This window comes from Hippopotamus amphibius, chromosome 10, assembly GCF_030028045.1.
Source record: "Hippopotamus amphibius kiboko isolate mHipAmp2 chromosome 10, mHipAmp2.hap2, whole genome shotgun sequence".
Taxonomy (NCBI): Eukaryota; Metazoa; Chordata; class Mammalia; order Artiodactyla; family Hippopotamidae; genus Hippopotamus; species Hippopotamus amphibius.
In genome coordinates, this window is record NC_080195.1 from 116,694,383 (window position 1) to 116,714,162 (window position 19,780).

General features: G+C 67.7%; 1 protein-coding gene across 6 annotated transcripts in view; it reads left to right on the forward strand.

Moving 5' to 3' along the window:
* COL18A1 (collagen type XVIII alpha 1 chain) overlaps positions 1–19,780 on the forward strand; it is an 88,953-nt gene that overhangs the window by 61,812 nt on the left and 7,361 nt on the right. For 3 of the 6 annotated variants that reach the window (XM_057696344.1, XM_057696345.1, XM_057696347.1), the window contains 27 exons: positions 446–575; positions 3,998–4,074; positions 4,417–4,593; positions 4,920–4,946; positions 6,092–6,154; positions 6,239–6,322; positions 6,588–6,641; positions 6,788–6,946; positions 7,740–7,802; positions 8,643–8,669; positions 9,445–9,576; positions 9,897–9,959; positions 11,188–11,214; positions 11,984–12,019; positions 12,394–12,465; positions 12,767–12,802; positions 13,213–13,302; positions 13,775–13,804; positions 13,883–13,909; positions 14,101–14,163; positions 14,400–14,474; positions 14,678–14,704; positions 14,882–14,935; positions 15,222–15,296; positions 16,610–16,678; positions 17,202–17,244; positions 17,760–17,822. In XM_057696344.1, coding sequence (XP_057552327.1) covers positions 446–575; positions 3,998–4,074; positions 4,417–4,593; positions 4,920–4,946; positions 6,092–6,154; positions 6,239–6,322; positions 6,588–6,641; positions 6,788–6,946; positions 7,740–7,802; positions 8,643–8,669; positions 9,445–9,576; positions 9,897–9,959; positions 11,188–11,214; positions 11,984–12,019; positions 12,394–12,465; positions 12,767–12,802; positions 13,213–13,302; positions 13,775–13,804; positions 13,883–13,909; positions 14,101–14,163; positions 14,400–14,474; positions 14,678–14,704; positions 14,882–14,935; positions 15,222–15,296; positions 16,610–16,678; positions 17,202–17,244; positions 17,760–17,822 — 1,843 coding nt within the window. The remainder of the gene's footprint in view (positions 1–445; positions 576–3,997; positions 4,075–4,416; positions 4,594–4,919; positions 4,947–6,091; positions 6,155–6,238; positions 6,323–6,587; positions 6,642–6,787; positions 6,947–7,739; positions 7,803–8,642; positions 8,670–9,444; positions 9,577–9,896; positions 9,960–11,187; positions 11,215–11,983; positions 12,020–12,393; positions 12,466–12,766; positions 12,803–13,212; positions 13,303–13,774; positions 13,805–13,882; positions 13,910–14,100; positions 14,164–14,399; positions 14,475–14,677; positions 14,705–14,881; positions 14,936–15,221; positions 15,297–16,609; positions 16,679–17,201; positions 17,245–17,759; positions 17,823–19,780) is intronic. The other 3 variants (XM_057696346.1, XM_057696348.1, XM_057696349.1) reach the window with 3 other exon arrangements.

Here is a 19,780-nt window from a genome sequence, read left to right on the forward strand (position 1 = left end):
CGCCGAGGACACGTGGCAGCGGCCTCCCCCCCAGCAGCAAACTCGGAGGCTCCCTCCCTCTGCGGCGCCCACCGTGGTGATAGCCACGCGCCCACCAGGCCGCGGGCGCAGCCGGGGCGCCCTGGGTCTCCGAGGGGCCGTCCTGAGCCTGAGGGGGGGGGGCCGGGAGGGTGCTCGTCCCGTCCCTCCAGGTGTGGACGTGCCGCCGTGCAGGGCGAGGAGACCCTGCCCCCGAGCGCTTCCGGAGAAATCGGCTCTGGAGGCCCTGCAGCCCCGCCCCCCATCTAAGGTGGAGCCCCTGGTGGTTCCTTCCTACCTTCCCCGAGATGCGTGAATGTCTCATTTTGCGACCAAACGCGTGTAAAGCTGACAGCTCTGCCGGCACCTGCACTCGCGGGCCACACGCGTCGCTGAGTGACGGGCCCGCCTCCCCCTCTCTCCGCAGGGCGCACCCCTGGGACCCAGGCTCCCCGAGGCGCCTCCAGTCACGTCTCCGCCCTTGGCTGGGCTTGGCTTCGGGGAGGATTTCAGAACCGAGGAAATCGAGGAGGAGACCACCGCATCTTCATTAGGAGGTACAGCTCTGCTGAAGTGGTGTGTGTGTCCGTGGTGCGTGCATGTGCATGCGGTGTGTGCTCCCAGCACGTGTCTGTGTCTGTGTCCGTCACACGTGTGCCCCGTGGGGGAGGCTCCGCGCCTGCCCTGCCCCCGCGCTGCCCTGCCTGCCGGTCCCCAGCTGCTCCGTGGACGTGGTCTCTCCTGCATTCTGTTTCTCATCTGCTGCTGCTCCTGAGGGATTTGTGGGCCCGTCCCGAGGGTGCTGCCACTCCCCAGCGTGGGGACAGTGGGGTTACCAGGAGGACATGAGGGAGGAGGTGCAGAGGTGCCTCTGGGGCGGCATTGGGGGGTCGGGGATTCCCGCACCCCCGGCCCAAAGGGTGCACAGGCTCAGATGTGCTGGAGGCAGGACTGGGACCCCCGGGCCTCACTGGGCAGTGGACCATGTCTGTGCACAGCTGCCCATCGCCACGTGGCAGGTGCCCACAGAGTCAGCTGCGCGCGGCAGGGCCCGCATGTCCTCTCACCATCGTGGGAGGAAGGTCTTCCTGCACGGCGCCCAGGGCTGGCATTCAGGCTGGCGGGATCCTGCTCCCTGCAGCTGCGGGACTGAGGCTCCAGGGTCCTCACCGCTGTCAGCCGGGGTCGTTCTCAGGTTCTAGAGGCCACCGTGCTCCTCGGCTCCCGGCCCAGCCACAGCAGCGGGCTCCTTCTCCTCCTTCTCCTGCCCTGGGTCTCCTGACCTCTCCCCTCCTGCCTCCTCTTCTGTTTGGGTTCCACCCTGATAACCAGGACACTCTCCCCATCTTAACGTCAGCTGGTTAGTGACGTGTAGACGACATCTCCAAATCCCTTCACACGGTGCCCAGGTCAGCGTCTGATGGAGTGACCCTGGGATGGGAGTCTTAGGGAGGCACCTATAGAGCTCTGTCTGCTACACGTGTGTAAAGGTTTTAGAAAATTATACAGACTTTTTTTATCTCGAAGAACAGAATTTACTGCTTTGTAAAATTACTGAAATAACACGTGTTCGATGCAGGCAACTTAGAAGCAGAAAAGAATCACGGGAGAGCATGGACCGTTGTCCCCAGGTCCTGGCTGTTCACACCCTGGCCAACCCCCCCACCCCCACCCCGTGTTCAGGGCACACGTGCTTGTCACACGCGTCGTGGAGACGCTTCTTGAGGGCACAGCCGGAGCCCCAGCCTCCTGGGGGGGGGTCGCGCCCCGCCCCGGCCTTGCTGTGCTCTGCGGCCCGGGCCCCAGCCAGGGGCTGCCCCGGACCCCTTAGGAGGTGCCCCCGGGGGTCTGGGATCGTTGTTTGGTTTACCTTTGTTTTGAGGTGTGATCGACGTACGGTAAACTACACATATTTGAAACACAGTGTGAGATGTTTCGAGCTACGTGTCCAGCCCTGAAACCATCCCCACGGGCAAGACGTGAAGGCATCCGTCAGCCCCTTTGCCGCCTCCTCACCCCCCGCCCCAGGCACTCGCTGACCTGCTTCGGTCTCTATAGATGTCGGTGCTTCTTAGAATTTTACGTCTGATCCACCCACTCAGCACTGATCGCTCGAGCTTCATCCTTTTTGTTACCGAGTTAGCGCCTCCCTGTGCGGTGGGCGCCTGGGGCTGTTACGGAGAAGGCAGCCGTGGGGTTCACGTGCCGTGTCTGTGGCCTCGTGTGCCTTGGGTCTGCATCTTGGCTGGAGTGGCTGGAGCACGTGATGCGCACGTGTGCGGTGGTTCAGGAACCCTCCGTGCTTCTCCACGGCGGCTGTGCCGCGTTAACCTCCCCCTGGCGTGTGGTCCCTCCACCAGCACTCTGCACCTCAGCGCTTTCAGTTGTAACTGTCGTAACGGGCGTGTGGCGGTGTCTCCTGTGGCTTTAATTTCCATTTTCCTGGTGACTGACCTGTTGAGCATCCTCTCATGGGCTTACGTGCTATTCCTGTGTCGTCTTTAGTAAAAATCTGTTCCAGTCCGATACCCGTTTTTTAATGGGCCGTTTGTTTTCCCTTCACCAGCTTCTAAGAGTTTATGTATTCTGGATACGGCTCCTTTGTCAGGTATTTTCTCAGTCCGTGGCTGTCATGCCGTTAATAGTGACTTAGAAGCGCGCAAACTTCTGACTTTGATGAAGTTAGATTATCCGTTTGTCCTCTGTGGGTTTCACTGTCGGTGTCACGTCTGAGAAGCCGGCCCAGTGTTAGGGGTTCACTCAGGCCGGGGACCCGCGGGACCGACGCTCGCACGCGGTTCCGGCGTCCTCTACGAAGCCGCCCTGGTGTTCTGTGTGCTTCGCGGTCTCGTGTGAATTTCAGATCCCGAGTGTCAGCTTCTCCGAGACGGGCTGCTGGGGTTATGATGCTGCAGGTCAGTGTGGGGACTGGGCCTGGGCATCTGTCTCCTTTGGCTTATGTAGGTCTTTGCTTTCTCTGATTTTTGTGGTTTTAAATGTTCTCCGAGGCAGGGATTTTAATCTCACCTTAAATCGTGCGAACACTGGAAGAGGCCTGGGAGGTGTCCTCCCCAGGCCATCGCGCGGCAGGACGGGGTACCCTCCGGCCGACGTGTGACGTGGTGGGTCCGTGGGGGTTGGGGTGGGGGCTGGTTGGGGCAACACGGACGGGCGGGCCTGCTTACTGGGCAGGGCAAGCCCAAGCGTGGCCACAGGTGGACACGGCGGGGGGGGGGGGTTGCGGCCCCGATGTCTTCTGGAAACAGGCCCAGGCGTCCCCCAGAGCTGTGCGACCCTGGACACTCAGGTCCAGCCCAGGCCCCGGCTCAGCGCCCGGCACTGTCCGTGCGTGATCAGGACCCGCAAGGGCAGAGTCCCCTCAGGAAGCGGGCCTGGACAGCAGCTTGAATCCTGCGTTGTAATTGACTCAGGGGTGCTGACGCTGTCGGGGGAAGGCTTTGGAGGACATCCTCAGAGTCACCCCCAGGTTCCTGTCCACCACGAAGGGCGGGCGCCAGCCTGCACCCCGCGGAGGGAAAACCCGCGGACAGGAGGGGGGACTGCAGGACGGCGCGTCGGGGCCAGGCGTCCACGCCGCAGGCACTCTTCTCGGTGTTGTTCTGTCGCTTTCCCAACTGTGGGAACCATCTTAGCTCAGGCCGAGGCTGGACCTTTAATGGCTCCTGAAGCCCCCACATCACCGTCCCCCAAAAGAAAGCCACAGGGACACGGTCGGGCCGAGGGGAGGCTTGGGGTGGGTGGCCGCACCGCAGAGCGTGGCGTGTCCCGCGTGTGTGGGCCTCCCTGCCAGGAGACGCCTGGCGCTCAGGGAGAAGGGGCGTGAGGATGCCGCCCCTGAGATGCAAGCACGGGGGGGGGGGAGGGGGGGCTGCCGCGCGTGCTGGGGGCCCGGCCGGGACGGAGCGCCAGGCGGGGGGCGGTCCTGGGGACGGTCTGACGGCACCTCTGCCTCCCCCAGCTCAGACCCTCCCCAGCCGGGGCACAGGCGCCACGTGGGACGAGAGAGTGTGGAGCCCCGGGAGCGGCCTGGCAGAGGTGAGGTCACCCGGGGACCCCAGGGCCGTCGGGGACCCTGCTCTGCTCCCTGGCAACCCTGGCAGGGCTCTGGGGCTCCTGCCCGTCCTCTGTGCCCCCATGTTCCACCCAGAGGGTGTCCAGCTGGGGAGGCTCCCGGGCCAGAGCGCGTGGGGCGGGGGGGGCCCTGTTGCTGTCAGCACCCCCGTGCCGGCCTCACGTGTCCACCAGCGTGTCCATCCTGCATGCCGCCTTGCCTGCTCCCCGTGCCTGTCTGTGTCCCCCCGTGTGATCCCGCGCCCAGGACACAGGCGCGCGTGGTGTGCCCGCCCCCAGCCTGTACCCTCTCCTCTTCGTCCCCAGCGAGGCCTGAAGGGGCAGAAGGGAGAGCCAGGTGCTCAGGGCCTCCCCGGCCCTGTCGGCCCCCAGGGTCCCGCAGGCCCGGCCGTGCTGAGCCCTGACGCACAGCCTGTTCCCGGGCCGCAGGGACCCCCGGGACCCCCGGGGAAGGATGGCGCCCCCGGAAGGGACGGCGAGCCCGTGAGTACTGTCTGCCGTTCGTCCAGCTGGGGGTGGGAGCTTGGCCAGGAAGGGAGGTGGCCAGGTCCTGGGGCTGCAGACGGCCGCTTCCTTCCCCGGGCAGAGCGGGAGGTGACAGGTGCAGGCAGAGCCAGCCCAGGGCAACACAGCGGCGCGCCCGCGGCGCCCCGGATGGAAGGTTCTCCAGCTCCGAGCAGAGAGCCGCCCTCCGGTGGGAGTCCGTGCGCAGAGGGGCTTGGGGAACAGGGCTCCGGGGCCGTGTTCAGCTCGGGGCGGGGTCAGGGCTGTAATTCTCTGTCGCTCATGGTTTCTCTCCCACTTTACAGGGGGACCCTGGTGAAGATGGGAAACCGGTAAGTAGCCTTTTCTCTCAGAACCTGTTTCATCTGTGATGTTTGCACAAGACCCCCAGGCTCCCCCCCTCCCCCCCGACCCTGTGACTCTTTTTAAACTCAACCTACTAGAGAGATGTCAAAATGAAGCCATTTTCACAATGCAGCTTACCTTTTGTTAAGAAAATGTAGGTCTAACAGTTGATAGAAAAATATAAAGTTATGTGTGTATGTTGAGATGTTTAGGCTACCAGGAAACAAAAAGGAAAGAAAGAAAAGGTAAAGCTTCCAGATTCTTAGAGAAAAAAAATAGATGACAGAGAAGCTGCCTGAATGTGGGTGTGGGGTGGGCGCAACACGTAGAGAAGAAGAGAAACACGCGTAGGCGAAATCTCACATCTTTGGCAGATGAGAGCGTTTCTATCTTAAAGCACTCAGTTTGGATTTTTAAACATCAACAAATGCTGTTTCCAAGAAGCGATAAAATGACACAAGAAGGTTCAGATAAAGATTTGGGCAACAACAGACCCAGAAAGGTGCCGGGGAGGCAGGGAGGGAGGCTCGGGGGACGAAGCGGAGACACCGCAGACTTGACGAGAGACGTTGGGGAGGACGGGAGGGCAGTTGCACGTGGACTCGGTGCCGTCCTCCATCAGCCTCTTCGCCCCTGGGCACAACGCGTGGCTCCGTCGGTGGGAGGAAGGCTCTGCAGAGCGAGGTGCGTGCACACACGCTTGTGTGCGTGCGTGTGTGGAATCCAGCGCGATAACTGGATTAACCCGCTCCGGGATCAGGGTGCGTCGGGGCCGAGAGGTCGGACGAGCCCCCAGGGCACAGGGGCTCAAACACTGCGTGTCCTCCGCCCACTCACCCAGGCGGCGCCCACACGGCCCTTCTGCCCTCGGTGCCCCCGCAGCACACGTGGGCACACGCACGTGACGGGCAGGGTGCCGCCCTCCAGCCTGGTGTCCACGGGATGCTGCGGTCACCTCTGGGGTGCCGCTCCCCGGCGGGACCCTCGCATCTCCGAGGTGGGCGGTGCCCCCCTGCGGCCCCCACGACAGCCCCGTCTGCCTCGTGGGCACGAGGCCGCGTGTCGGTGGTGGCTTGGCTGGGGGTGGGCGCGGGGCCGTCTGCTGAGCCAGCCCCTGGCCTTTGTCTTCCAGGGGGACACTGGGCCGCAGGGCTTCCCGGGAACCCCCGGAGAGGTGGGCCCCAAGGGCGAGAAGGTGAGAGGTGACGGGCCGGGAGCGGGGCGGGCGCGACCCGAGGTGGGGCCGGGCACCTGGTCTGACCACGGCCTTCTCTTTCAGGGGGATCCCGGGGTCGGCCCGAGGGGACCCCCAGGACCCCAAGGGCCTCCGGGGCCGCCAGGACCCTCCAGACACGACAGGCTGGTGAGTCCTGCCTCTTCCAGCGGGGGTCGGCCCCGGGCCCAGCAGAGGGGCCTCTCCCCGTGCCGGGCTCCCCGGTGCCACGCTGCTCGGGCCCCGAACCGGTCTCCGCGGGGGTGTCCAGGCCCGGGCTCTGCCCCTCCTCGGGTGTTTCCATCTGGTGGGGGGGACAAGGTCACTGTGAGACGCGCCCGGGGAGCCCGGCGCAGGGGAAGGCTGACCGCAGCTGGACGGCCTGGGCTCCCGGTGACGCGGCCTCTCCCCGCAGACCTTCATTGACATGGAGGGCTCCGGCTTCGGCGGCGACCTGGAGAGCCTCCGCGTGAGTGTCCCTCGGCCGGGGTGGCCGCCGGCCTGGCGTCCCCCGGCACCGGGGAGCCCGTGGGGCGGCGGCAGGGCCTGGCGCGGTGTGGGGGCATCTGTGGCGGGCGCCGCGTGCCGTGACCGCGCTGTGCTTTCTGGGTCCAGGGCCCTCGAGGCTTCCCCGGCCCCCCGGGACCCCCTGGCGTCCCAGGCCTGCCCGGAGAGCCAGGCCGCTTCGGAATGAACAGCTCGGACGTCCCCGGACCTGCAGGCCTTCCCGGAGTGCCTGGGCGGGATGGGACCCCTGGGCTTCCCAGGCCCCCGGTAAGGCCCTGCTCCCGCCGCCTGCCCTCGTTCCACATCCGGCTGCCCAGTGGGGGGCCCTCCCCGTCTGGGCGCCAGCCCCCTCCCACCTCCGTGCTCCCCAGTCCTCCCCACCCCCCGGATCCTCTGGGGGGGCGTCCTCTCTGGGCCCCCAGCCCTGTGGTTCTGCCTCCTGAGCCGCTGGTGACCACACACGAGGCCGTCACCTCCCCGCCCTCGGCAGGGTCAGCTGACTTCACAGAGGCCGCCTTGGGGGTGACTCGGGTAGGGGCGGCCCTGCGGCCCCCGCTCCTGGCACTGGGGACCCCGCACGGTGGCCTGGCGGGTGCCCCGAGGTGTCCCTATTCAGGTGGGGTCACAGGAACCAGGTGTGCGCAGCCTGGTTTTCACCCAGAAACGTGCTCGGGATGCAGGGTCCGTAGGGACGTGCGGTTTTCCTGCTGAAAGCGTGATGACCCTTTACTGGGAGTCCACAGCTGGTCACCAGCCCACCCTCCGTGCGTGAGGCCACCCCTCCCCACAGGGCTGGCGGCCCTTCTCATCCTCCGCAGTTTGATTGGTGTCTCAAATTAAACTAGAAAAGGGGAAGAGAGAAACAAAAACCTGAACAGAGCCGTCCAACGCCCTCAACCACGCGCTGTGGGCAGGCCTCCCGTCAGCCGTGGGACCCGGGGCCGTGTCCTGGGAGCGTTTCGGGTGTCACACATGCAGATAGGTGGTCGTCTGCTAACCCACACGTCATTTTCGGCGCGTGAATTCCACCTGGCCTCACACTCTGCCTTGCTCTCCCCAGGGTCCCCCAGGTCCTCCAGGAAAAGATGGCCAGCCAGGACAGACCGGCCAGAAAGGCAGCCTTGTAAGTCCTCCCCGCTGGCGTCCAGGCGGACCTAACCTAGTGCCACGGTGTGTGGGTGTGGGGCTGGCGCGGCCTCGGGTCACCAGGGTGGAGAAATGCCACAGGGCAGCGACGCGGGGCTGTGGGCTGTAGTCGGACAGCGGGCAGCCCTGGGCTTCACACGCGGGCTTAGAGCGGCCATGGGGCCCCTGTGGAACTCAGGCCCTCACTACGTGATGTCGTTTCTTCACGATGACAGTTGGCCTAACGGTTTTGAAGAATATGGACGCTTTACTTGATTTGGATATTTTATGTCAAGTTTCCATTTTGGTTACATTGACACCGGAGAAACTTTCAAAGCTGCACAGACCTGTAACCGGGGCCGTGGTTTCCGTGTGGGTTTTTGGGGATGCGCCAGGGGAGGGGCCCGCACAGCCACGTGGAGACGATACTTCCCTGCGATCCTTCAGTGAGAACCTGCCTGTTTGGGGCTCGGCAGAGGAGGCTGGTTTCAAGGGAACCCTCTGTGCTTAGGGCCTGCTGCTTTGCAGCTGTCGAGGTGGAAGAACGCTCCTCTTTGGGGGGTGGGGCAAGGCTTGCCGCTGCGCAGGGAGGTCAGCCCTGCCGCCCCACCATGGCTGGCCTCCCGAGAGCCTCCGTCCCCACCTGAAACGGGGTGATGGCAGGAACAGTCAGGGAGGTGCCAGTGCCAAGAGGAGACACTTGGAGTCTTAGAGAAGGTCAGTACGAGGGGAAAACTTGCCCTCGTGCGTTGGAATAAAGTAAGTGGAACGCCGTCTGCTCTCTCTTGCTGCCTGCAACCTGGTCCGATTGTGTAGTAATTGTCCTCTCCTCCTGCAGGGTGAGGCGGGCGCTCCAGGACCCAAGGTACAGACAGAGCCCCTGGGCTGCTGTTCTTCCTGAGCGGGATGGGAGGGTACGGGGGTGGGGGCACGGGGGTGGGGGCACGGCGGCCGGGAGCCCCCGGGCACTGATCGTGGGGTCCGGCCGGGAACCACCCTGGCGGCAGGCACCACGTTTGTCCTGCAAGACCGTTTCCACCCGAGTTCCGGTCTAGGGATGGAACGAGAGCAGGTGTGCTCGGAAGCCGTCAGCCTGGCAAAACCCGCGTGATGGGGTCCGCGGGGGCTGCAGGGGGCGTGGGCTGCTGGGGCGCCTGTGTGGTCCAGAGTGTCCCTGGCGCTCTCACACAGGCCTGGTCCTGGGGAGCCCAGCCCGGCCCCTCTGTGAGCCTGACGGGCGGGCACTACCCAGCCGTCTCCCCGGAGCGAGGGCCCGGCGCCGGGGGCGTTGCCCAGGTGGTGCTGCTCCAGGCTCGTCTGCCAGGAGGACCCACGGGGAGGAGGCGGAGGGAGGCGGGGTTGGAGGAGCCTGGAGGGAGGGGCAGGTTCAGGGTGGAAACACAGGTGTGTCACCGTGCACATGCACACACGTGTATGCACACACCGGCATGGGCTCGAGGGATATGTGGGGAAGGCTGGCGAGGCCAGAAGGAAGAGGTGCCGTGGGGTGTGCCGGCCCCTGGTTTGTCAGGTGTGAAACGCTGGTGAGAGAACACAGGTGCGCTGGGAGTGCAGCGGCGCCTGGGGTTTAGTGACACCCCGAGGGCCGAGAGAGGTGACCTTCTCTCCCACCCGCACAGGGAAGCAAGGGAGACCCCGGCCCCGTCGGCGCTCCTGGGGAGCACGGCCTGGCAGGACCCCCTGGACCGGCAGGACCACCGGGGCCCCCCGGCCCCCCCGGGCCCCCGGGCCCAGGACTCGCCGCGGGGTTTGTGAGTACCCGCGGCTCCCGGCCCCCAGGTGCCCTCAGTCACCCGCACGGACCGGCACTGACCGCAGCGGCTAGACCGGGGCCACCCCCTCCTGGGCTTTTCCCGGCTGCTGGCGGGGTACCCACGTGGGGGCACCGGGTGGGAGTGTTCCCAGCCCAGCGCGTCGGCCCTGCCGTCCCCCGGCCCCGCTCAGCTGGGGCCCTGCGACCAGCGACCCCGCCCTCGGGACCCGCCCGCTCGGGTGGGCAGGCCTCTGCCCGGCCTGGGGCAGGTCTGTGAGGAGACCCCAGACACGCGTGTCCCCGTGTGCTCTCCTCCAGGACGACATGGAAGGCTCCGGGGGTCCCTTCTGGTCAACAGCCCGAGGTGCCGACGGGTCGCAGGTACTGCCCCAGAGCTGGGCTCGGTCCGCTTGGGGGCGGGACCGCCTGGGGTGGGGGCGCGAACCTGGGACCGGCCTCCCGCGGGGACCAGGAGCAGCCCCGCGGAGCCGGCGAGCTGCCCGCGTCCAGGACACTGTCTGCCTCGGGGCCACCAGGGAGGGAGTCGAGTGTCCAGTGTGGGGAAGGCTGCTGGTGGTCAAGCTCAAGGATCACGGGGCAGGATGGGCCCCCAAGATGGGTCTTCCTGGGAAATACCAGTCCGGTTCCCTTTTGGCTGTAACTTAGGGGAGTTACACTGTGTTGACCCGAGCAGAACTTTAAATAAAAATGGGGACGGTCCTATGAGATCCCACCTTGTTGTGCCATCGACGTGTGCACTGGTCAGGCTTAGGTCCAGCTGGAGCGCCTGGCGTCCAGAGGTAACCGAGCTTAGACCAGATGGACACGTGAGGGGCTGTCCGGGAGCAGGACGCCTGGGACAGGCAGAGAGAAGGCTCCCCCAACCAGGGCCCCGCGGGGCTGACACAGGCTCCACTGGGAGTCCCTGCGGGACCTCGAGCCAGTGTCCGGCTTGGCTCCTGGAGTCTCAGCCCAGCGAGAGGGTGCAGGGACAGGCCTCCTATACGGAGCACCGTGGATGAGGACTTTCACTTGGGCGGAAGCTAACGGCGGTGAAACAGAGCGGGTTCTCCCCTTTACGCCAGCAGCTCTCCCTTTACGCGTTAGGAAGGTTTCGTTTGGGGCAGTGGTGGCCGGCTGCCTTGGCATCAGCTGAGATGCAAGCCAAGGTGACAGGCGAGGTCGCGGGATAGGGTCCCCTCCTTCACGTCCAAGGACACAGCTCCCGTGCCGCTTGACCCCAGAGGGGTCCATGGGCTGTTTCATGGCCTCGAGGGGATGGAGACCCTCGGGTGAGGTGAACCTGCCGTTGCTCCGCGGCAGGGGCCGGAGGGCAGCATCCCCTCCCCCGTTCAGATGCGCGGTTTCTAGGGAGTAAAGTGAGAGTTGCCTGGTGTTGGGGGGCCCTCCCTCCCGCCCGCGGCCGATTTGTGTGCCACGTGTGGGGTGCCTGGTGGTGCTGAAACCCTCTTGTGGGGCTTCGAGGTGTGCGGGCCCTGTCGACGCGTTTGGTTTTCTGCCGTTTTCGGTGAGAGCTGTGAGCACAGGATGGGGGAGCGTGTGGGGCGGGAGCCGCACTGAGCTGGCCCTCTGTCTTCTCTGCCCCCAGGCACCACCCGGCCTGCCCGGAGTCAAGGTCAGTGAGAGATGTGTCCGCCCAGGGCGCCTGCTGGTCAGCACCCCCCCCTCCCCGCGCCCCCGACGCCAGGAGCCGCTGACCAGTGGCCCTGAGCTCCTTGTGGAAGATTAACAAACACAGAAAAGCCTCACGGGAGGCGGTCCCCAGGGCTCGGCTCAGTGGGGCGGCGCCGGCCCGTCTTTCTCGTCCCTGGTTCCACACGCCCGAGGTGTGCGCCGACCTGGGGAGGGCGAGGGGCTCAGGAAGGAGCCCCCAGCCCGGGCAGTGGGTGGCGCCCGGCAGAACCCGGGTGCTTCTGTCGGGCCGCCCGCGGGCTCCTGCCTCCCTGCTCGGGCCTGCCCCAACCCCGTCCCTGGAGGAGAGCCGCCCTCACCCAGCGCCCCCCCCCACGCGCACGGTCCCGGGGGTGCAGGGCCCCCACGCGTGTCAGCCGTGCCACCCCTGCTGTGCCCCCGGTCGCTTAGAGCGTCCTGCTTCGACGTGCAAACCTTGGAGACAGTTTAAGGTTGCTTTTTAGATGGACGTGTTCTTAGCTTCCTAAACTGTGAGAGGTGAGGTCACCCGGCTGCAGCTGCTCCTTGGAGGAGAGCGGCGGCTTGGCTTCCAGAGCCGTCCAGGCCGTGTGCCCTCCGTGCGTGGGTGGGCGCGGGGTCCGGGGCCCTCAGCCCTGAGCTGGGGGTGTGGGGTGGGCTCACCTGGAGGAGAGGTAGGCGCCGCCTGGCGGGGCCGGCGCTCGCGACCCCACAGAACCCTCTGTCGGCTTTAGGGGGATCCTGGAGCCGTGGGACCACCAGGGACCAAGGTAAGGACGTTTCCGCGGGTTCAGGAGATCCACGGTCATTAGCAGCCCTGGTCTGGGGAGAGGGGCTCGGCTGGCCCCCCCGGCCCCATTGCCCGGGGCCTCGGTAAACGGTCAGCATCGTCCTCCCCCGTCCTCCTGTCCCCCCGGGTCCCCTCAGGTTTTCCCACGGGACAGCTTTCCTCCCGTCCCAGCTCCACGGTGGAGTCCTCCGACCCCTGCCCCGTCCTCTGCCCCCACGGCGCTCCCAAGGAGGCCGACCAGGTTGAATCGCCCGTGGCTGTGAACCAGTGGCCAACAGAAACCTCTGGTCAGCGCCTGGGCACGTGGCCCCCGGGCCGTGGCCGACACACGGGCTCTCCTTGTGTCCGATGCAGGGAGAGGTCGGAGCAGACGGAGCTCCTGGGTTCCCCGGTCTCCCCGGCAGAGACGGCGTGGCTGGACCCCAGGTGAGTGACCGCCAGGGCTGCCGGGGCCGCCCCCCGAAGTAGCCACGCCCGTGGGAGAGCTGGTGCCCTGCTGTGGGTCCCAGGGTCCCCAGAGACCCCCGCTCCAGGGGACGTGAGTCGGGGGTCCAGGCTGCCAGAGGGCGTTTCCCGTGTGGCTGACACCCCACGCCCCAGGCCCCGTTTACTCAGTGAAGGAAAAACCCCACATCTTCACTCGGGGCCAGTCCCCGCGGCCTGGGGTCTCCGGGAAGCGGGGCTGGTGTTCCGTTTAAGATGAACTGTTTCCTTCCTGTCTCCACAGGGACCAAAAGGAGAAAAAGGGACCCAGGGAGAGAAAGTGAGTGCGTGGGGGGTGGGGGGGGGAGGCCCGTGGCCGGGGGGCAGGTGCACGGCGGGCCCGGGGTGCTGCCCTCTGCCCCACGCCCAGCCGCGTGCCCTGCAGACGTGGGGCGGCGATCCGGGCTCAGCGCCTGCCCTGCCTGGGGTGCCCACGCCCAGCCGCGTGCCCTGCAGACGTGGGGCGGCGATCCGGGCTCAGCGCCTGCCCTGCCTGGGGTGCCCACGCCCAGCCGCGTGCCCTGCAGACGTGGGGCGGCGATCCGGGCTCAGCGCCTGCCCTGCCGGGGGTGGGGGCTCTCGGCCGCTGTGCTTGGCTCCCGGGCGCCCCCTCACACCCCGTGGGCACCCGGAGCCCCTCCAGGTCCCGGCGGGGCTGCCGTTCATCGCCCTTGGGACGCTCTCTTCCAGGGCGACCCAGGCCAGGATGGCGTGGGGCAGCCTGGCCTCCCGGGCCCCCCCGGGCCGCCCGGGCCCGTCGTCTACGTGTCGGAGCAGGACGTAAGGACCCTGTGTGGGTGGGCGCACACTCTGCCCAGGGCCCCCAGCCCCGCCCCCCGTAGGGCCGCCCCCAGAGACGCCGGGGTCCCGGTCTGCTGGTCCTGTGGGCCTCTCCGCGTCGACGCCGGGCCTTCCAGAGCGGCCCTGCGGTGGCGCTGTTGGTCCGCGTGTCACCCGCCCCAGCTGTGACGTGCCCCCTCTGGCCCCCCGCGCACAGCGCCCGGGAGCGGGCCCCCTGTCCGCCTGATCCCGGGGTCCCGGGCCCGTTCTGTGGTGCAGGAGGGGGTCCGGGGGCGCTTCGTGTTCCTCTGAGGGTCCTCGAGCCCAAAGCCAGGAAAACGTCTTTCACACTGAACTCCTGGTGTTCTTTGCGGGTCTTGTGTGGGTGATGTCATGGGAGTTGATGTCTCATGGTAAACGTGGTCCTCTTCCTTCCTCCTCCGGGACCTTGGCTCTGTTGACGCGTGGACAGAGGGCGCTGGCCAGCGTGCCGGGCCCCGAGGTACGTGCGCCCCGGGAAGGGCTGGGCGCCGGGCGCTGCCCCCCGCGGGTCCTGACCGTCACCTCTGTCTCTCTGCAGGGCCGCGCAGGGTTCGCTGGCTTCCCCGTGAGTACCTGCCCCGGGGTGCGGGGCCTCCGCTTCACGGGCGAGGGGCCGGGCGGGCGCCTGTGAGGCCGAGGAGCCAGAGCAGGAGCCCGTGTCCAGCCGGGGGTCTCGGGCCGGCCTCCGGGGCAGGGCTGGGGGTCACTGGCCCCGAGGCAGGGGCGTCCCGGGCAGCCCTCTGTGTCTCCCCGCAGGGACCCGCCGGGCCAAAGGGAGACCTGGGCTCCCGAGGGCAGCAGGGCCTCCCGGGGCCCAAGGTGAGGGGCCGTCCGGGGCCACGGGGTGACTGCTGTGGGGGGGCCCCGGGGTGAGGGGCCGTGCCAGGAGCCTGCGGCGGATTCCCCTCCGGTCACTCCCCTGCGCCCGCAGAGGCCCCGCTCACGGCCCCGTGCTCTGGGCTGTCACGCTGGTGCTGAGCGGGTGGTTTTCAGCGGGGGGGTGCAAGGCCCGTCGCTCCCCGAGCCGGCCCCCCTGACCCTCCACCCCGTTCCAGGGCGAGAAGGGTGAGCCGGGCACGTTCCTGAGCCCCGACGGCAGAGCACTGACCCCTGCCCAGAAAGGGACCAAGGTGAGGGGGCGTCTGGGCCCCGTGTCGCCCTCTGTCCAGGCTGGGGCGTGTCCCCGTGCACGCGTCCGGGACACAGGCCCCGACCCAGAGCCTCCTCCCGGCGGCTGCTTCCTTTCCTCCTGGGTGTGGTCAGGGGCCCCTGGGGCTGCCCGCTGGGGGGTGCCCTGCGGCCGCCCGACGGTGCCTTCTGGTTTTCTGTTCAGGGTGAGCCCGGCTTCCGAGGACCCCCGGTGAGTAGGCCCGGGCGTCCCCGAAGGGCACGCGCGTGTGCTGTGGTGTGAAAGGACACGTGGGGCTGCCGGGGCACCGTCCCAGCTGCACCCCTGGATCCGGGGGCAGGCGTCGGGAGGGAGGCCGTGCGGTGGGAGGCCGGTCTCTGCTCCCCTAAAACCCGGCTCCCCCCGCAGGGTCCGTACGGGCGGCCCGGGCACAAGGGAGAGATTGGCTTCCCCGGACGGCCGGTAAGTCCGTGGGCCTCACGCCGGGCGTGGACAGCAGCCCAGGCCCGCGCGGACGAGGGGCCCAGAGGGGAGTGGACGGCACACCCTCCTCTGTCCTTCCCCCGGGACCCCCACGCCCAGCGCGTGGCCGTCTCCAGCCCCGCTCACGGGCAGCTGGGGCCCCAGAGGGACGGACACGCCGGGGAGGCCCTGGGTGGGGCCGGGAGCGGCTGGGCCCGCCCCCCGGGCCCGCGGCCGCAGCGCTGGCCAGCCCCCCGCGGCTCCCACCCACTGTGCTCTGCCCCAGGGGCGCCCCGGCGTGAACGGACTGAAAGGGGAGAAGGGGGAGCCGGGAGATGCCAGCGTGGGATTCGGCCTGAGGGTGAGTGTCCTGCGTCCCGCGGGGCCCGCGGGGCAGGAGGCCTGGCCGCGAAGGTCACCGGGGGAGGCTTCTGAGCGGCCTCGCGGCGGGGCCAGGCCGTGCTGGTTCTCGGACACGCAGACCCCGTGCACGCGCGCACGCACACGCGCCAAGGCCACCGGACGGTGCCCCAGCGTGGTCTTCTCGGGAGGGCCTGCAGGCACGTGGGTTCTGGGGTGGGGTGGGGTGGGGTGGGGTGGGGTGGGGTGGGGTGGGGTGGGGTGGGGTGGGGTGGGGTGGGGTGGGGTGGGCCCCTCCCGCGCCGACCGCCTTCGCGCTGCAGTTGCTGCTGCCTTTTGAGCCGAGGGCCTCAGTTCAGTAATGTCACCGGTGGGGCCGTCGGGACACAGCACTCGCTTGACCCCGCCGGGCGCCCAGCGGGCCCGCCAGCCGCACCTGGTGCCTTTTCCCCTGGACCACCCCCCCCCCAGCCTGGCCGGGCGACACGGCGTCCTGAGGGCTCTTCCGTGTTTTCCATCGCATCCGCGTCACCTGGGCCGCCTCCTCCTTGTGGACCAAACCCCAGCTGTGGTTTGGTGAACACCCCAAGGCGGGCAGCATCTCGCAGAGCTCGGAGGCGGGGCGGGGCTGGCGCGGCTGCAGCGAGGAGGACGGGGCTCGGGCTCCCCGCGCTTCTGGGCTGGCGAGGCGGTGCGCACCCTGGTCGGCCGGCTGCCTGGTCCGGCTCCACGTGGGCCTGAGCGCACGCCCCGGTTCCGTGCCAACCCGCCCTCCTCGGCCGCAGGGCGGGGGGAGGGGGCCCGGGGGCCCGAGAGCCGGTGCACGTGAGGTCCCGGGGTCGTGTCCCCAGGCACCCTCATCACTCAGGCCGGTCCTTTGTCGAGGGAGCCGCTGCTTTCAGAACAGGCTCCTCTGACGCTAACCAAGTCGGCCGTCCGTCCTGTTTCCGGGAGCGGGTGAAGCCCGCGGCGCTGGCCTCCTGGGCTCCGTCTGACCTTGGAGACACAGCTGACCTTCACCCCGCTGGCAGTTAGTAACCACACGAGCCGTGTCCGAGGTCGTGTCCGGCCCAGACGGCCGCCCGCACGTCTCCCACGGGAGGGCTTGAGCAGGACTTGGATCTGGGAGCGGGAAGCCGACCGCTCTGTCCTCAGGGAGCCCACGGCCACAGAGTAAACTGGACGCATTCTCGACGTGATGTTTTCCGACGTCACCGTGATTCTCAGAAACGTTCCTGCCCACGTCTGCTGTTCTGGCCGGTGTCGATGGCCCGACCGGAGCGTGACTGAGCAGGCTTTCTCTTCCCCACACAGGGTCTGCCTGGCCCACCTGGGCCGCCAGGGCCCCCAGGCCCTCCCGGGACCCCCGTCTACGACAGCAACGTAAGTCAGCGCGACGCCTGCCGTTCCCACTGCCTCCCCCCACTCGGCCCTAGGCTGGCCTCCTTTCTCCTCCGCTGACGCCAGGCAGGGCTGAAGCCCAGGCTGGGACTGACCTCCGGGGCGGGTGCCACCCCCCAGGCAGGGGCAGCCCGAGCCCTGGCCTCTGCGTCCCCGGTGGGGGTGCTGCGGGGAGGGGGTGGGGGGGTGAGGCCCAGGCCCACCTGCCTTGTGGGCTGCGTGTGGTGGGCGGCTGGTTCGCAGACGCGCCCCCGAGGGGGGGGGGGAGGGGCTGCCTAGCTCCGGGCTCCTGAGCACGCACCCTGTGGTCCTGGGGGGGACACCCCCGCTTCCCAGGCTCAGGGACGTGATGTGACGACCAGAGCCTGTGACCTCCCCTCCCCCTCCCCACCCTTCTGTCTTGGGGGTGGGGGGGGCTTGCGTGGCCTCCCAGACCGCGGGCGGGTGGGGGCCTCAGTCTCCAGAGCGTCCCCCTCAGTGGCCAGCTTTGGTCCGTTCTTTGCAGGCGTTTGTGGAGCCTGGCCGCCCTGGACCCCGGGGACTGCCAGGTGAGGGTCCCGGGGCCTCGGGGAGGGCAGGTTGCCCCTCCGGCCACAGCTCAGAGCGGGGGGTGGGCGGCCCTCACAGGGGAGCCGGACGATCCGGGCCCCCCCGTCCCAGGGGACCACGGCCCCCTTTGCTGGTCTCCTGGGTCCTCCCAGCACAGCCTTCCGGGCGGCCCAGCTGTGGACGAGAGTGGACACCGAGCGGCCACCCAGTGGCCGTCCACAGTCCGGCTCCAGCTCCTTGTCCAGGCCTGCTGTTTGGTGGAGCCCCTCCCTGCAGGAGTGGCGTGGCCTCTGGGAGCAGAGGCTGTAGCCCCTGGGACACGACCGGCGGGCGCGTCCGCTGGTCACCAGCTCTTGCTCTGACCGTCCCCAGGATCACGCACTGCCCCGCCCTGGTCCAGGCCTGCAGTGCACACGGCACCCGCCTGGGTTGGTCCGTGCGTGGGCAGGAGGGCGTGTCCCAGATGCCTCTGTCCCGCGTCCAGTAACAGGCACTGGGGTCTCTGTCCCTCCAGGGCACCAGGGGCCTTCTGGACCGAAGGGTGACAAAGGAGACGTGGGCCCACCAGGGCCGCCAGGTGAGAGTGCTCTGGGAGCCCTGGGCCGAGGGGTCTGCGCGTGTCTCGCCTGCCTGCCTCCTGGAGGAAGGAAGCCCCTCTGGGCTCAGGGGGCCCTGGCCGGATGCCTGGTTGGCCCCACAGCCTCGGGGCAGGGCTGGGGGCTGAGAGGACGGGGGGCTGAGGCGAGGGCCGGGCAGGACGTCCCAGCCCCTCTCGTTGAGGAGCAGGGTGGTCCCCGTGCGCACCTCCCAGGGGAGACCCCGCGCACCCTGGGGGCATCCCTGGGCCAGGCCGTCCAGCGGGTGAACCCCCAGCACCCCGGATGTCCCCCGGCATGGCGGGAACCCCCGGCTGAATCCTGCTTCCACAGCGGATGGAATCAGGAGAGCAGGTGTGACGCCGGGTGCAGGCCGGGCAGAGCCGGGCGCTCTGGGCCCCGGGCACTGCCAGCACCAGGGCGGCCGAGGGCCGGGCCTCCGGGGGCAGGGGCTGCACCGGGGCCGCGGTGAGCCTGGGTCTCCCCCACGAGCTGCCAGAAGCAGAAGCAAACCCTCCCCCTGAGGAAGGTGAGCTCACTGAGGGCCTGGTATTTCCAAGCGGGCGAGCCATTGGCCGGCACGGACGGGAGTTTCCAGGCTCGGACTTAACTGTGAGGATGAGGCCAGACGTCGAGGAGAGGAGACGGCGGCACGAAGCTGGGGTCCGTGGGCATGAGCTGGGTTTAATCCTGGGACTGAAAACCAGCCTCTGGACGCGAGGATTCTGTGCGACGTCGGGCGGATGGGACACAGCCGAGGGCGGGGGGTCGGCACGGACTCTGGGCGAGGCACCGGGAGGTCGGACGTGTGGGGGTGGGGACACGCGGCGGGGGCCCGGGGTCCAGGGAGCAGAAGAGCACCTGAAGGCGTCACGGCCGAGCTTCCAAACCAGGGAAAGGTCCGAGGAGCCCTTCACGCGAAGGGTGGACACGACCCACAGCGGATGCCTCGCCAGGATGAGAGGAGCCAGAGACCGTAAAGGTTTCCAGACATTGGGAGAAAGTAACTGCTCACCTAGAATTCTGCATCCGGTGAAGACGTCGTTCTACAGGAAGAGGAAGTGGGCGGCGAGGCCATTCCCGGACACGCGCCCCAGTGGGGACAGCGAGGGCCCTTGGGGAGGAGGGAGTGGTACCGATGACGCGGGGACGGGGGAGGAACAGCAGGAGGGACAGCGGGACCACGTATCCCCGCGCGGCCCCATGGCGGTGAGGTCGCACCCCCGAGACCCCAGCCTGGCCTCGGAGGCCGAAGCCTCGTCCCATCAGACCCGAGTCAAGGACGCGCCTGTCCCCTCGGGGACCAGCCAGGACAGACGGGAACACGCCCCTGATCCCCGAGGGAAAGGAGGAACAGCGCAGGGAAAACTCGACCCGGAGACGGCAGGAGAGCAGAGACCAGGAGCACGGAACCAGGAGGCGCAGTGAAGACGGATGAGACCCAGGTCTGTCGGGGCGTGTGTTCCGTGAGAGGGTCCCCTCTCCTCTTCAAAGATGGACATCGCCAACCAGGCAAGCACAGCTGTGCCGCTTACGGGAGGACACGCCCACGTGTAAGGGCTTGAGAGCTGAGGGGAAGGGGGGTGGAAGTCTGGTGAGAAGGGAGCCGTGTGTGCACCCACGCACGTGTGTACGCCTGTGTGGGCTCATGAGAAGTCAGACAAGTGTATCTGAAAGCAGGACACACTGCCAGAAATTTTTTTAGACGTCCATAATGATAAAGGGGTAAACTCGCCAGGAAAGTACAGCGATTCTAAGTGTCTGTGCACGTAACAACATAGCTTCAAGGTATGAAAAGCAAACATCGACAGAACTAAAAGGAAAAACACACACATCACTCGTTACGGGGGGGAGTCTGTGGGTGAGGAAGGCAGCAGACGAAGGGCTGGGTCCGTTGGGGGGTGGGATCTGAACCACGGTGACAGCCTGGCCCCCGGCA